Source organism: Plecotus auritus (genome assembly GCF_963455305.1).
Source record: "Plecotus auritus genome assembly, chromosome: 2".
Taxonomy (NCBI): Eukaryota; Metazoa; Chordata; class Mammalia; order Chiroptera; family Vespertilionidae; genus Plecotus; species Plecotus auritus.
Window position 1 is genome coordinate 229,428,464 of NC_137771.1, and position 14,109 is coordinate 229,442,572.

Here is a 14,109-nt window from a genome sequence, read left to right on the forward strand (position 1 = left end):
CTCACAAGATGGCCGGGATTAGTGAGGGATGACTAAACAATTGAACAGCAGAGTGGGTGGGGTGACCAGGCCGGTGGCGGGGGCGGGGGCAGTTAGGGTTGACCAGGCTGTCAGAGGGGCAGTAAGGTGTGATCAGGTTGGCGGGGTTTGGGGGGGAAGTTAGGAGGAAAGGGGCAGTTGCGGGTGACCTGGTTTGCAGGGGGGGCAGTTAGGGGCAACCAGCTGGCAGGGGGCAGTTAGGGGCTATCAGGCCGGCATGCAGAGGCAGTGAGGGGCGATCAGGCAGGCAGGAGAGCGATTAAGAGCCAGTGGTCCAGGAATGTGAGAGGGATGTCTGACTGCTGGGCCTAAACTGGCAGTCGGACATCCCCCGAGGGGTCCCGGATTGGAGAGGGTGCAGGCTGGGCTGATGGTATCCCCTACCCCCATGCACGAATTTCGTGCACCGGGTCTATAGTTGGGATCTATTTCACTAGGTGGTTGTGCATAATTCTTCTTATACAATGCCAGAGTCAAATTGCTAATACTTAATTTTTGTATCTTGTTCATTTATACTTTTTGTATCTATGTTCCTCTCGATATTTGTCTGTAGTCTTCATTTTTGTCATGTCTTTACCTGGTGTTTGTATTAAGGTAATGGTGACCATGTTGAATGTGTTGGTAAGTTATCCCTCAGATATTATTTCTGGAAGTGATTGTAGAGAATTGGTGTCACTTATTCTTAAAAACTGTTGTGGAATTTTCCCATAAAGCGTTCTGTTTTGGAGGGTTATTATTGCTTCAATATATTTAGAAGTTACAGACCTATTAAGAATGTTTCTTCAGTGAGTTTTATAGGCCACGTGATATTTCATAGCAACCCACTGTTTATGTCATTAATCATTATAAACACCTTTTATAATTCTGTTAATTTACTATTTTTATTTAGTTAATTAGATGTGTCCTCGATTCTTATACTGAGATTTGCCTCCCCCTCCAGAATATGCCTTCGGTGAGTACAAAGCTCATCATTGAATTTTGAATGAGAACCCACCACAGAAAGCAAAGGAGACCTACACACCATGTTCATGGACCCAAAGGCTCAATAGCCTGAAAAACACATTCCCCCACAACTGATGAATGGTTTCAGTTCAATCCCAATGAAACTCTCAGCGGGTGTTTTGTCGATGTTGACAAGATGATTCTAACGTTCCGACGGACAACGAAGAACCTAGAAGAGCCACGGTCATTGTGAAGAGGAACAAGGTTGGAACACACACATGACCCAAAGCCAAGACCGCCTGCAACGTGCCGTGACCATGACCATGTGTGTTGGTGAGAGAACGGCACATGCCGTCGATGACACAATAAGGGACCCAAGGATCGGCTGACACAGTGGCTGATCGGCCTTGTGGTAACGCCATGGGGATAGTGATGCTTCCGACACAAACACAATTATTTACAGGAACACATCCCATTTTTTTATTGAACAAGTTTCATTTCTCCCTACTCTGGCGTATTTCTGTTCCTGGAGAACACAGCTTCATAGGATAGAAAAGGCAGGCATGGACATTTTGAACATGATCAAAATCAGATCATCCGTCTTCAGGTCACACAATGGGCGCACTCATACTTCCTCAATAACCAACAGGAACTGGATGTAAAAGCAGGAGGTGTCCAATCCTTACTGGAGTGTAGAGATGACGCATGGGCATCCTCAGAGGAAAGTGTTAATTTTCAATATTTTGTTAGAGGCGCAGGGTGTTCTAGGGGGATGTTCTAGCAGCAAGAGGAATAGCATCGTCGGTAGCAGCATGGTCGGAAGGTACAGCAGCCAGAGCCATAGCCAGAGCCGTAGCCAGAGCCGTAGCCACAGCCATAGCCAGATCCATAGCCAGATCCATAGCCACAGCCATAGCCACAGCCATAGCCAGATCCATAGCCACAGCCGTAGCCACAGCCATAGCCAGATCCATAGCCACAGCCATATCTGGATCCATATCCACAGCCATAGCCAGATCCATAGCCACAGCCCCCGTAGGAGTTCCCGTAGTAGTTGCAGCACATGCTGGCAGAGGGTGAGGGTTCGGTTGAGGCGAAGAGGGACGTTTCTGAATGTGAGTGTCGCCTCCTGCCCTGGAAGCTTTATATACGCCAGGAGGGGCCTGGAATGCCATCAGGTCTGTGACTCACGCTGGAAATACTCACGTCCTACCCGGTATGTGCTGGTCACTCCTGTCAGTGACCATGAGAGGACTCGGGAGTCAGTGGCCCATTAGCATAGAGTCTCTCACTTTTACTGGCACCGAGTTTGTTTTGTGTCGCCTGGGCCTTGTCTTGCGCCGATGACACATCAATGACGACAGTGCCCATCGATGATCTACTCATTGGAACACGTCGTTTCAAAGCTCCGTCCAGGAGTCCAGGTTCTGGGGCGGGAGGGGCCTGTCTGTCTGGAAGGAGCCCATTAAATGAGCTCCACTCAACGCCTTGAGCAGCGAAGGAATTGCTACTGATTCTGTAGTAGATCTCTTGGGATCACAGTGCTGGGCTCACTGACACTGAGCATTTCCTGGCGGAGGGCTCCTGTCAGTCCAACCTCATGGAGTTGCTGGGTCGTGGCCTGTTTGACCCCGGACGCCGCTCCCCAGGACATCTGTATCCGCTCTGGGGGTCTTTCAGTTCTACCCAGAGAACCTCCCGCCGCCCCCCCCCCCCACACACAGAGCGTCCTCACAATAACCTTGTTGGACGTGTTGTCGAGCACAGGTCCCCTCCGCCATCGCATCTATTGGACGCCCATGACATTGTGACAGAGTTAGGGAGCTCATCACATGGAAACTGAGGTACATAAAGGTCAGGGGACTTACTGACACCCCCACAGCTCATACAGCACCAAGATCAATCTCTGTTCCTCTTTGTAATGCGACATACGTACCCCTTTCTAATTATTAGAGACGTGAACACTTGCTGTAACAGGGAGCTCATTATTTCCTACAAGGATCCATTTTTTGGGTGAAGTTACCCTGTCCTCAAGTCCCCAGTTACTTCAGAGTCTCTCCTTATTCCTGGCGACACTCTGGGTCCTGGATGAACTTCACTTCAGCACCTTGTTCAGGAGCCAATCCCCTCAGGCAGCCGCTCCCCCTCCCTATCCCTCCAGGGGGTTTGTCTCTGACATCCATCCCTGTGACTGGACTCCTGACCTCTGTCGATGCCCAGACCTGATTCCCAGGTCATCCACGCGTCCCCCTTCCCCGCACCACTGACAGGTCACGGAGAGGACAGCAGGGAGGCCTGTGGTAATGACCGCACGGGAGCAGCATCCACATTTCAGCGCACAGGCTCCCTGGGGTCTGAGCTTAGCCTGACGGGCATCTCGGCTCAGAGCCTCACAATAGCACAAGCAGGGGGTCAGCCAGGACGTGGGGAAGTCTCGTTGGTGTATCATTGAACTTGAGTTGCTCCATTCGCAAGTATATCCCTGAGAGTGCATGAGACATATTTGTACTAAAAAGTTCTCTCTTTTTAAAACTGAAATTCAATGTATTCATCTTGAATTTTTCATACCAACCCCAAGCATAACATGATCATAAAAGGGAGTGTTTTCTCCCAATGTTAGAGGCACGGGATGGGTCCTTCCCATGCTACACGTGAGGCAATCAGACGTGGCTGGATGGCACGGGGGCTCAGCTTAGAATGCCCCTACCACACCTGCAGAGGTATTCCTGACGCCAAGCTGTTCACTCCAGTCACCAGATAGGCATTCATCTCCCGTCCTGAAAGCTACTGCCCTTTGTGTTGGGTGGACCAACTCTGACCCACCCGCTTCGTGTGTAAGCTGGAAGGTGGTCTTCTTCAGGAAGATTCCCGACCCTTGTCTCTCCTTAGTCTTAGTCCTGGCCTCTCCTCTCATTTCTTCCTCTGTATTTCCCAAGCACCCCTGTGGGTAATAATATTATAGCAATAAGCCGATCTTTGTAGCCTGTGTATTTTTTGCCTTTCCCGCACTTTTAGAAAGCAGAGATTAAATACTTTGGTTCTCTGTTCATAGCACACAATGAAATGTCTTCTGTTAAGAGTTTAATAAGCGTTTGGCGAATCAGACACTCGTAGATCTCACTCATAAATATCGGTTCTATTTCTTCAGGAAGGGCCTCCCTGTGTCGATGATGGTGGCTTCATCGTGAGCATGAAGTGGGGTAGAGGTCATTCTCCTCCTCGTTCCTATCCTTCGACATTGTGCTGGCTGTTCCGGACCCCCTCTCCATGGAGACTTTAGTAGCTCTTTGTTGAAATTCACAAGACAATATGCTGGAATTTTGAGTGGGAATGCAGGGAATCTAAGAAATACCTTCACAGGATTGAGCCTTCCCATCCGTAAACATAGGATATCTGTTCATTCAGTTCTTCCCTAATTTCTATGTCAGGGTTTTATGGTTTTGCTCATATAGATCTTGTACACATTTCTATAGATTTAAATATAAGTATTTTACATTTTGGCCGCTATAGTCCCTGCTATTATTGTCTAATTTCAAATTTTATTTGTTCATTATTAATATGTAGAAAAGCAATTGACTTTTGTATATTAACCTTGTAAATTCTATCCTCGCTTTAATCCCTTATTCCTTCCAGGAATTTTGTTTTCTCCGTTTTTTCTTTAGGATTTTCTACCTGGACAGTCATGCCCATGTGGAATCAGCAGTTTTCTTTTTCTCTTCCTTCTCTTCTTTCTCTCATTCATTCATTCATTCTTTCTTTCTTTCTTTCTTTCTTTCTTTCTTTCTTTCTTTCTTCTTTCTTTCTTTCTTTCTCTCTTTCTTTCTTTGTGTCTTCTCTCTCTCTCTTCTTTTCTTTCTTCCTTTTTTCTTTCTTTCTTTCTTTCTTTCTTTCTTTCTTTCTTTCTTTCTTTCTTTGTGTCTTCTCTCTCTCTCTTCTTTTCTTTCTTCCTCTTTTCTTTCTTTCTTCCTTTCTTTCTTTCTTTCTTTCTTTCTTTCTTTCTTTCTTTCTTTCTTCTTTCTTTCTTTCTCTCTTTCTTTCTCTCTCTCTCCCCCTCTCTCTATGTCTCTTTCTTTCTTTCTTTCTTTCTTTCTTTCTTTCTTTCTTTCTTTCTTTCTTTCCTTCTCAGTATAACTTTAATTTCTTTTTCTCATATTATTGTATCAGCAAGGTCTCCAATGTGACGTTGAGGAGAAACACGGAGAGAGAACACACTTGCCTGGCTCCTGGTCCCAGCAGGAGAGTGTCCAGTCTCTCACTGGGAAGTGTGCGTGATGCTGTTGATAGGACTTTTGTGCATTTTCTCTATCAAGCTGAGGAAGTTTCGTTTTCTCCTGATTACGGGATCATTTCATTCATGAATGGATGTTGGATTTTGTCAGGTGCTTTTCTGCGTTGATTGAACCGATCACGTGATTTTTCTTCTTCAGTCTGTTAATGTAATAAATACATTAATTCACTTTGACTATGAAGCAGCCTTGCATAATCCTATATAATAAAGAGGTAATATGCAAATTAACCCTACTGCCCTCACAAGATGGCAGGGGGTTAGTGACGGATGACTAAACAATTGAACAGCAGGCTGCGTGGGTTGACCAGGCCAGTGGCGGGGGTGGGGGGGTGCAGTTAGGGTTAACCAGGCTGGTACGGGGGGCAGTAAGGTGTGATCAGGTTGGTGGGGTTTTGGGGGGAAATTAGGAGCAACCAAGCTGCAGGAAGGGGGCAGTTTGGGGTGACCTGGTTGGCAGTGGGGGGCAGTTAGGGGCAACCAGCTGGCAGGGGGCAGTTAGGGGCTATCAGGCCGGCATGCAGAGGCAGTGAGGGCTGATCAGGCAGGCAGGATAGCGATTAAGAGCCAGTGGTCCAGGAATGTGAGAGGGATGTCTCACTGCGGGGCCTCAACCAGCAGTTAGAAATACCCCGAGGGGTCCAAAATTGGAGAGGGTGCAGGCTGGGCTGAGAGGACCTCCCTACCCCCATGCACAAATTTCGTACACCGGGTCTCTAGTTGGGATCTATTTCACTAGGTGGTTGTGCATAATTCTTCTTATACAATGCCAGAGTCAAATTGCTAATACTCAATTTTTATATCTTGTTCATTTATACTTTTTAATCTATGTTCCTCTAGATATTTGTCTGTAGTATTCATTTTTGTCATGTCTTTACCTGGTGTTGGTATTAAGGTAATGGTGACCTTGTTGAATGAGTTGGTAAGTTTTCCTTCGGATTTTATTTCAGGAAGTGATTGTAGAGAATTGGTGTCACTTATTCTTAAAAACATTTGTGGAATTTTCCAGGAAAGCTTTCTGTTTTGGAGGGTTATTATTGCTTCAGTATATTTAGAAGTTACAAGCCTATTAAGAGTGTTTCTTCAGTGAGTTTTATAGGCCACGTGATATTTCATAGCAACCCACTGTTTATGTCATTAATCATTATAAACACGTTTTATAATTCTGTTAATTTACTATTTTTATTTAGATATTTAGATGTGTCCTCGATTCTTACACTGAGATTTGCCTCCCCCTCCAGAATATGCCTTCGGTGAGTACAAAGCTCTTCGTTGAATTTTGAATGAGAACCCACCACAGAAAGCAGAGGTGACCTACACACCATGTTCATGGACCCAAAGGCTCAATAGCGTGAAGAACCCATTCCCCCACAACTGATGAATGGGTTCAGTTCAATCCCAATGAAACTCTCAGCGGGTGTTTTGTCGATGTTGACAAGCTGATTCTAACGTTCAGATGGAAAACGAAGAACGTGGAAGAGCCACGGTCATTGTGAAGAGGAACAAGGTTGGAACACACACATGACCCAACGCCCAGACCGCCTGCGACCTGCTGTGACCATGACCATGTGTGTTGGTGAGAGAACGGCACATGCCTCGATGACGCAATAAGGGAACCCAAGGATCGGATGACACAGTGGCTGATCGGCTTTATGAGAACGCCACGGGGATAGTGATGATTCTGACACAAACACAGTTACTTATAGGAACACATTCCGTTTGTTTATTGAACAAGTTTCATTTCTCCCTACTCAGGCGTATTAGTGTTCCTGGAGAACACAGCTTCATAGGATAGAAAAGCCAGGCATGGACATTTTGAACATAATCACAATCAGATCGTCCGTCTTCAGGTCACACAATGGGCGCATTCATACTTCCTCAATAACCAACAGGAATTGGATGTAAAAGCAGGAGGTGTCCAATCCTTACTGGAGTGTAGAGATGACGAATGGGCATCCCTCGGAGGAAAGTGTTAATTTTCAATATTTTGTTAGAGGCACAGGGTGTTCTAGGGGGATGTTCTAGCAGCAAGAGGAATAGCATCGTCGGTAGCAGCATGGTCGGAAGGTACAGCAGCCAGAGCCGTAGCCAGATCCGTAGCCACAGCCGTATCCACAGCCATAGCCAGAGCCGTAGCAAGATCCATAGGCAGAGCCGTATCCACAGCCATAGCCAGAGCCGTAGCCACAGCCATAGCCACAGCCATATCTGGATCCATATCCACAGCCGTAGCCACAGCCGTAGCCACAGCCCCCGTAGGAGTTCCCGTAGTAGTTGCAGCACATGCTGGCAGAGGGTGAGGGTTCCGTTGAGGCGAAGAGGGACGTTTCTGAATGTGAGTGTCGCCTCCTGCCCTGGAAGCTTTATATACGCCAGGAGGGGCCCGGAATGCCATCAGGTCTGTGACTCACCCAGGAAATACTCACTGCCTACCCGGTATGTGCAGGTCACTCCTGTCAGTGACCCGAGAGGACTCGGGAGTCAGTGGCCCATTAGCATAGAGTCTCTCACTTTTACTGGCACCGAGTTTGTTTTGTGTCGCCTGGGTCTCGTCTTGCGCTGATGACACATCAATGACGACCATGTCCATCGATGATTTACTCATCGGAACACGTCGTTTCAGAGCTCCGTCCAGCAGTCCAGGTTCTGGGGCCTGAGGGGCCTGTATGTCTGGAAGGAGCCCATTAAATGAGCTCCACTCAGCGCCTTGACCAGCGAAGGAATTGCTACTGAGTCCGTAGTCGATCTCATGGGAGCGCAGGGCTGGGCTCACTGACACGGAGCATTTCCTGGCGGAGGGCTCCTGTCCGACCAACCTCATGGAGGTGCTGGGTCGTGGCCTGTTTGACCCAGGGGGCCGCTCCCCAGGACATCTGTATCCACTCTTGGGGTCTTTCCGTTCTACCCAGAGCACCACCCCGCCCCCCACCACAGAGCGTCCTCACAAAGACCTTGTTGGATGTGTTGTCGAGCACAGGTCCCCTCCGCCATCGCATCTATTGGACGCCCATGACATTGTGACAGAGTTAGGGAGCTCATCACATGGAAACTGAGGTACAGAAAGGTCAGGGGACTTACTGACACCCCACAGCTCATACAGCACCAAGATCAATCTCTGCTCCTCTTTGTAATGGGACATACGTCTCCCTCTAATTATTAGAGACGTGAGCACTTGCCGTAACAGGGAGCTCATTATTTCCTACAAGGATCCATTTTTTGGGTAAAGTTACCCTGTTTCAAGTCCCAGTTACTTCAGAGTCTCTCCTTATTCCCGGCGACACTCTGGGTCCTGGATGAACTTCACTTCAGCACCTTGTTCAGGAGCCATTCCCCTCAGGCAGCCGCTCCCCCTCCCTGTCCCTCCAGGGGGTTAGTCTCTGACATCCATCCCACTTACTGGACTCCTGACCTCTGATGATGCGCAGACCTGATGCCCAGGTCATCCACGCGTCCCCCTTCCCCACACCACCCACAGGTCACGGAGAGGACAGCGGGGAGGCCTGTGGTAATGACCCAACGGGAGTAGCATCCACATGTCAGCGCACCGGCTCCCTGGGGTCTGAGCTCAGCCTGACGGGCATCTCGGCTCAGAGCCTCACAATAGCACAAGCAGGGGGTCAGCTAGGATGTGGGGAAGTCTCGTTGGTGTATCATTGAACTTCAGTTGCTCCATTCGCAAGTATATCCCTGAGAGTGCATGAGACATATTTACACTAAAAAGTTCTCTCTTTTTAAAACTGAAATTCAATGTATTCACCTTGAATTTTTCATACCAACCCCAAGCATAACATGATCATTAAAGGGAGTTTTTTCTCCCAACGTTAGAGGCAAGGGATGGGTCCTTCCCACGCTACACGTGAGGCAATCTGACGTGGCTGGATGGCACAGGGGTCAGCTTAGAATGTCCCTACCACACCTGCAGAGGTATTCCTGACGCCAAGCTGCTCACTCCAGTGTCAGCAGAAAGGCATTCACCTCCCGTCCTGAAAGCTACTGCCCTTCGTGTGGGGTGGACCAACTCTGACCCACCCGCTTCGTGTGTAAGCTGGAAGGTGGTCTCTTCTTCAGGAAGATTCCCGACCCTTCTCTCTTCTTAGTCTTAGTCCTGGCCTCTCCTCTCATTTCTTCCTCTGTATTTCCCAAGCACCCCTGTGGGTAATCACATTATAGCAATAATTCGATCTTTGTTGCTCGTGTATTATTTGCCTTTTCCACACTTTCAGAAAGCAGAGATTAAATACTTTCCTTCTCTGTTCATAGCACACAATGAAATGTCCTCTGTTAAGAGTTTAATAAGCGTTTGGCGAATCAGACACTCGTAGATCTCACTCATAAATATCGGTTCTATTTCTTCAGGAAGGGCCTCCCTGTGTTGATGACGGTGGCTTCATCGTGAGCATGAAGTGGGGTAGAGGTCGTTCTTTGCCTCGCTCCTGTCCTTCGACATTGTGCTGGCTGTTCCTGACCCCCTCTCCATGGAGACGTTAGAAGCTCTTTGGTGAAATCCACAAAACACTATGCTGGAATTTTGAGTGGGGTTGCAGGGAATCTAAGAAATACCTTCACAAGATTGAGTCTTCCCATCCGTAAACATAGGATATCTGTTCATTTAGTTCTTCCCTAATTTCTACGTCAGGGTTTTATGGTTTTGCTCATATAGATCTTGTACACATTTCTTTTAGATTAAATCTAAGTATTTTATATTTTGGCTGCTATAGTCCATGCATTTATTGTCCTATTTCAAATTTTATTTGTTCATTATTAATATGTAGAAAAGCAATTGACTTTTGTATAGTAACCTTGTAAACTCTATCCTTGCTTTAATCCCTTATTCCTTCCAGGAGTTTTGTTTTCTCCGTTTTTTCTTTAGGATTTTCTACCTGGACAGTCATGCCCGCGTGGAATCAGACAGTTTTCTTTTTCTCTTCCTTCTTTCTTTTCTTTCTTTCTTCCTTTCTTCTTCCTTTCTTCTTTCTTTCTTTCTTTCTTTCTTTCTTTCTTTCTTTCTTTCTTCCTTTCTTCTTCCTTTCTTCTTTCTTTCTTTCTTTCTATCTTTCTTTCTTTCTTTCTTTTTTTCTTTCATTCTTCTTTCTTTCTTTCTTTCTTTCTTTCTTTCTTTCTTTCTTTCTTTCTTTCTTTCTTCTTTCTCAGTATAACTTTAATTTCTTTTTCTCATATTATTGCATCAGCAAGGTCTCCAATGTGACGTTGAGGAGAAACACGGAGAGAGAACACCCTTGCCTGGTTCCTGGTCCCAGCAGGAGAGTGTGCAGTCTCTCCCTGGGAAGCGTGCGTGACGCTGCTGATAGGACTTTTGTGCATTTTCTCTATCACGTTGAGGAAGTTTCCTTTTCTCCTGATCACGGGAACATTTCATTCATGAATGGATGTTGGATTTTGTCACATGCTTTTCTGCTTTGATTGAACCGATCACGTGATTTTTCCTCTTTAGGTGTTAATGTAATAAGTACATTAATTCACTTTTGAGTATGAACCAGCCTTGCATAATTCTATATAATAAAGAGGTAATATGCAAATTAACCCTCCTGCCCTCACAAGATGACCAGGATTAGTGAGGGATGACTAAACAATTGAACAGCAGGCTGTGTGGGGTGACCAAGCCGGTGGCGGGGGGGGAGGGCAGTTAGGGTTGACCAAGCTGGCTTAGGGGGCAGTAAGGTGTGATCAGTTTGGCGGGGTTTGGGGGGGAAGTTAGGAGCAACCAAGCTGCAGGAAAGGGGCCGTTGCGGGTGACCTGGTTGGCAGTGGGGGGGCAGTTAGGGGCTACCAGCTGGCAGGGGGCAGTTAGGGGCTATCAGGCCGGCATGCAGAGGCAGTGAGGGGCGATCAGGCAGGCAGGAGAGCGATTAGGAGCCAGTGGTCCAGGAATGTGAGAGGGATGTCTGACTGCTGGGCCTAAACAGGCAGTCAGACATCCCCTGAGGGGTCCCGGATTGGAGAGGGTGCAGGCTGAGCTGAGGGTACCCTCCTACCCCTGTGCATGAATTTCGTGCACTGGGTCTCTAGTTGGGATCTATTTCACCAGGTGGTAGTGCATAATTCTTCTTATACAATGCCAGAGTCAAATTGCTGATACTTAATTTTTGTATCTTGTTCATTTATACTTTTTGTATCTATGTTCCTCTTGTTATTTCTCTGTAGTCTTCATTTTTGTGATGTCTTTACCTGGTGTTTGTATTAAGGTAATGGTGACCTCGTTGAATGTGTTGGTAAGTTTTCCCTCAGATTTTATTTCTGGAAGTGATTGTAGAGAATTGATGTCACTTATTCTTAAAAACTTTGTGGATTTTTCCAGTAAGGCGTTCTGTTTTGGAGGGTTATTATTGCTTCAATATATTTAGAAGTTATAAACCTATTAAGAATGTTTCTTCAGTGAGTTTTATAGGCCACGTGATATTTCATAGCAACCCACTGTTTATGTCATTAATCACCATGAACACCTTTTATAATTCTGTTAATTTACTATTTTTATTTAGTTATTTAGATGTGTCCTCGGTTCATACAGTGCGATTTTCCTCCCGTTCCAGAATATGCCTTCGGTGAGTACAAAGCTCATCATTGAATTTTGAATGAGAACCCACCACAGAAAGCAAAGGAGACCTACACACCATGTTCATGGACCCAAAGGCTCAATAGCGTGAAGAACCCATTCCCCCACAACTGATGAATGGGTTCAGTTCAATCCCAATGAAACTCTCAGCGGGTGTTTTTGTAGATGTTGACAAGGTGATTCAAATGTTCAGATGGACAACGAAGAATCTAGAAGAGCTACGGTCATTGTGAAGGGGAACAAGGTTGGAAAACACACATGACCCAACGCCAAGACCACCTGACCTGCCGTGACCATGACAATGGGTGTTGGTGAGAAATAGGCACATGCCTCGATGACGCAATAAGGGAGCCCAAGGATCGCCTGACACAGTGGCTGATCAGCCTTATGGGAACGCCATGGGGATAGTGATGATTCTGACACAAACACAGTTACTTACAGGAACACATCCCATTTGTTTATTGAACAAGTTTCATTTCTCCCTACTCTGGCGTATTTGTGTTTCTGGAGAACACAACTTCATAGGATAGAAAAGCCAGGCATGGACATTTTGAACATAATCACAATCAGATCGTTCGTCTTCAGGTCACACAATGGGCGCATTCATACTTCCTCAATAACCAACAGGAACTGGATGTAAAAGCAGGAGGTGTCCAATCCTTACTGGAGTGTAGAGATGACGAATGGGCATCCCTCAGAGGAAAGTGTTAATTTTCAATTATTTGTTAGAGGGGCAGGGTGTTCTAGGGGGATGTTCTAGCAGCAAGAGGAATAGCATCGTCGGTAGCAGCATGGTCGGAAGGTACAGCAGCCAGAGCCGTAGCCAGATCCATAGCCAGAGCCATATCTGGATCCATATCCACAGCCATAGCCAGATCCATAGCCACAGCCATATCTGGATCCATATCCACAGCCGTAGCTACAGCCAGATCCATATCCACAGCCGTAGCCAGATCCATATCCACAGCCGTAGCCACAGCCAGATCCATAGCCACAGCCATAGCCAGATCCATAGCCACAGCCATAGCCATAGCCGTAGCCACAGCCCCCGTAGGAGTTCCCGTAGTAGTTGCAGCACATACTGGCAGAAGTTGAGGGTGCGGTTGAGGCGAAGAGGGACGTTTCTGAATGTGAGTGTCGCCTCCTGCCCTGGAAGCTTTATATACGCCAGGAGGGGCCCGGAATGCCATCAGGTCTGTGACTCACGCAGGAAATACTCACTTCTTACCCGGTATGTGCAGGTCACTCCTGTCAGTGACATGAGAGGACTCGGGAGTCAGTGGCCCATTAGCATAGAGTCTCTCACTTTTACTGGCACCGAGTTTGTTTTGTGTCGCCTGGGCCTTGTCTTGCGCCGATGACACATCCAGGAGGACAGTGCCCATCGATGATCTACTCATCGGAACATGTGGTTTCAGAGCTCCGTCCAGGAGTCCACGTTCTGGGGCGGGAGGGGCCTGTACGTCTGGAAGGAGCCCATTAAATGAGCTCCACTCAGCGCCTTGACCAGCGAAGGAATTGCTCCTGAGTCCGTAGTCGATCTCATGGGAGCGCAGTGCTGGGCTCACTGACACTGAGCATTTCCTGGCGGAGGGCTCCTGTCCGTCCAACCTCATGGAGGTGCTGGGTCGTGGCCTGTTTTACCCTGGGGGCCACTCCCCAGGACATCTGTATCCACTCTGGAGGTCTATCAGTTCTACCCAGAGCACCCCCCGCACAGAGCGTCCTCACAATGACCTTGTTGGACGTGTTGTCGAGCACAGGTCCCCTCCGCCATCGCATCTATTGGACGCCCATGACATTGTGACAGAGTTAGGGAGCTCATCACATGGAAACTGAGGTACAGAAAGGTCAGGGGACTTACTGACACCCCCACAGCTCATTCGGCCCCAAGATCCATCTCTGCTCCTCTTTGTAATGGGACATACGTCCCCCTTTATAACTATTAGAGACGTGAACACTTGCCCTAACAGGGAGCTCATTATTTCCTACAAGGATGCATTTTTTGGGTAAAGTTACCCTGTCCTCAAGTACCCAGTTACTTCAGAGTCTCTTCTTATTCCCGGCGACACTCTGGGTCCTGGATGAACTTCACTTCAGCACCTTGTTCAGGAGCCAATCCCCTCAGGCAGCTGCTCACCCTCCCTGTCCTTCCAGGGGGTCTTTCTCTGACATCCATCCCCGACTGGACTCTTGACTTCTGTTGATGTGCAGACCCGATGCCCAGGTCATCCACGCTAACCCTCCCCCCATACCACCCACAGGTCATGGA

The 14,109-nt window shown here is 47.4% G+C and overlaps 3 protein-coding genes across 3 annotated transcripts; all 3 read right to left on the bottom strand.

Annotated features, from left to right (window-relative positions):
- Positions 1-1,758: 1,758 nt before the first annotated feature.
- LOC308240703 (uncharacterized protein) lies at positions 1,759-2,046 on the bottom strand (the record flags this gene model as incomplete). The annotated part of the gene is made up of 1 exon (XM_080654039.1): positions 1,759-2,046. One exon carries the CDS (start codon positions 2,044-2,046, stop codon positions 1,759-1,761), a length of 288 nt encoding a protein of 95 aa, XP_080510165.1.
- Positions 2,047-7,287: 5,241 nt separating this feature from the next.
- LOC308240704 (uncharacterized protein) lies at positions 7,288-7,551 on the bottom strand (the record flags this gene model as incomplete). Its single annotated transcript, XM_080654040.1, has 1 exon — positions 7,288-7,551. One exon carries the CDS (start codon positions 7,549-7,551, stop codon positions 7,288-7,290), a length of 264 nt encoding a protein of 87 aa, XP_080510166.1.
- Positions 7,552-12,593: 5,042 nt separating this feature from the next.
- Positions 12,594-12,917, bottom strand: LOC308240701 (uncharacterized protein; the record flags this gene model as incomplete). The annotated part of the gene is made up of 1 exon (XM_080654037.1): positions 12,594-12,917. One exon carries the CDS (start codon positions 12,915-12,917, stop codon positions 12,594-12,596), a length of 324 nt encoding a protein of 107 aa, XP_080510163.1.
- Positions 12,918-14,109: the final 1,192 nt, after the last annotated feature.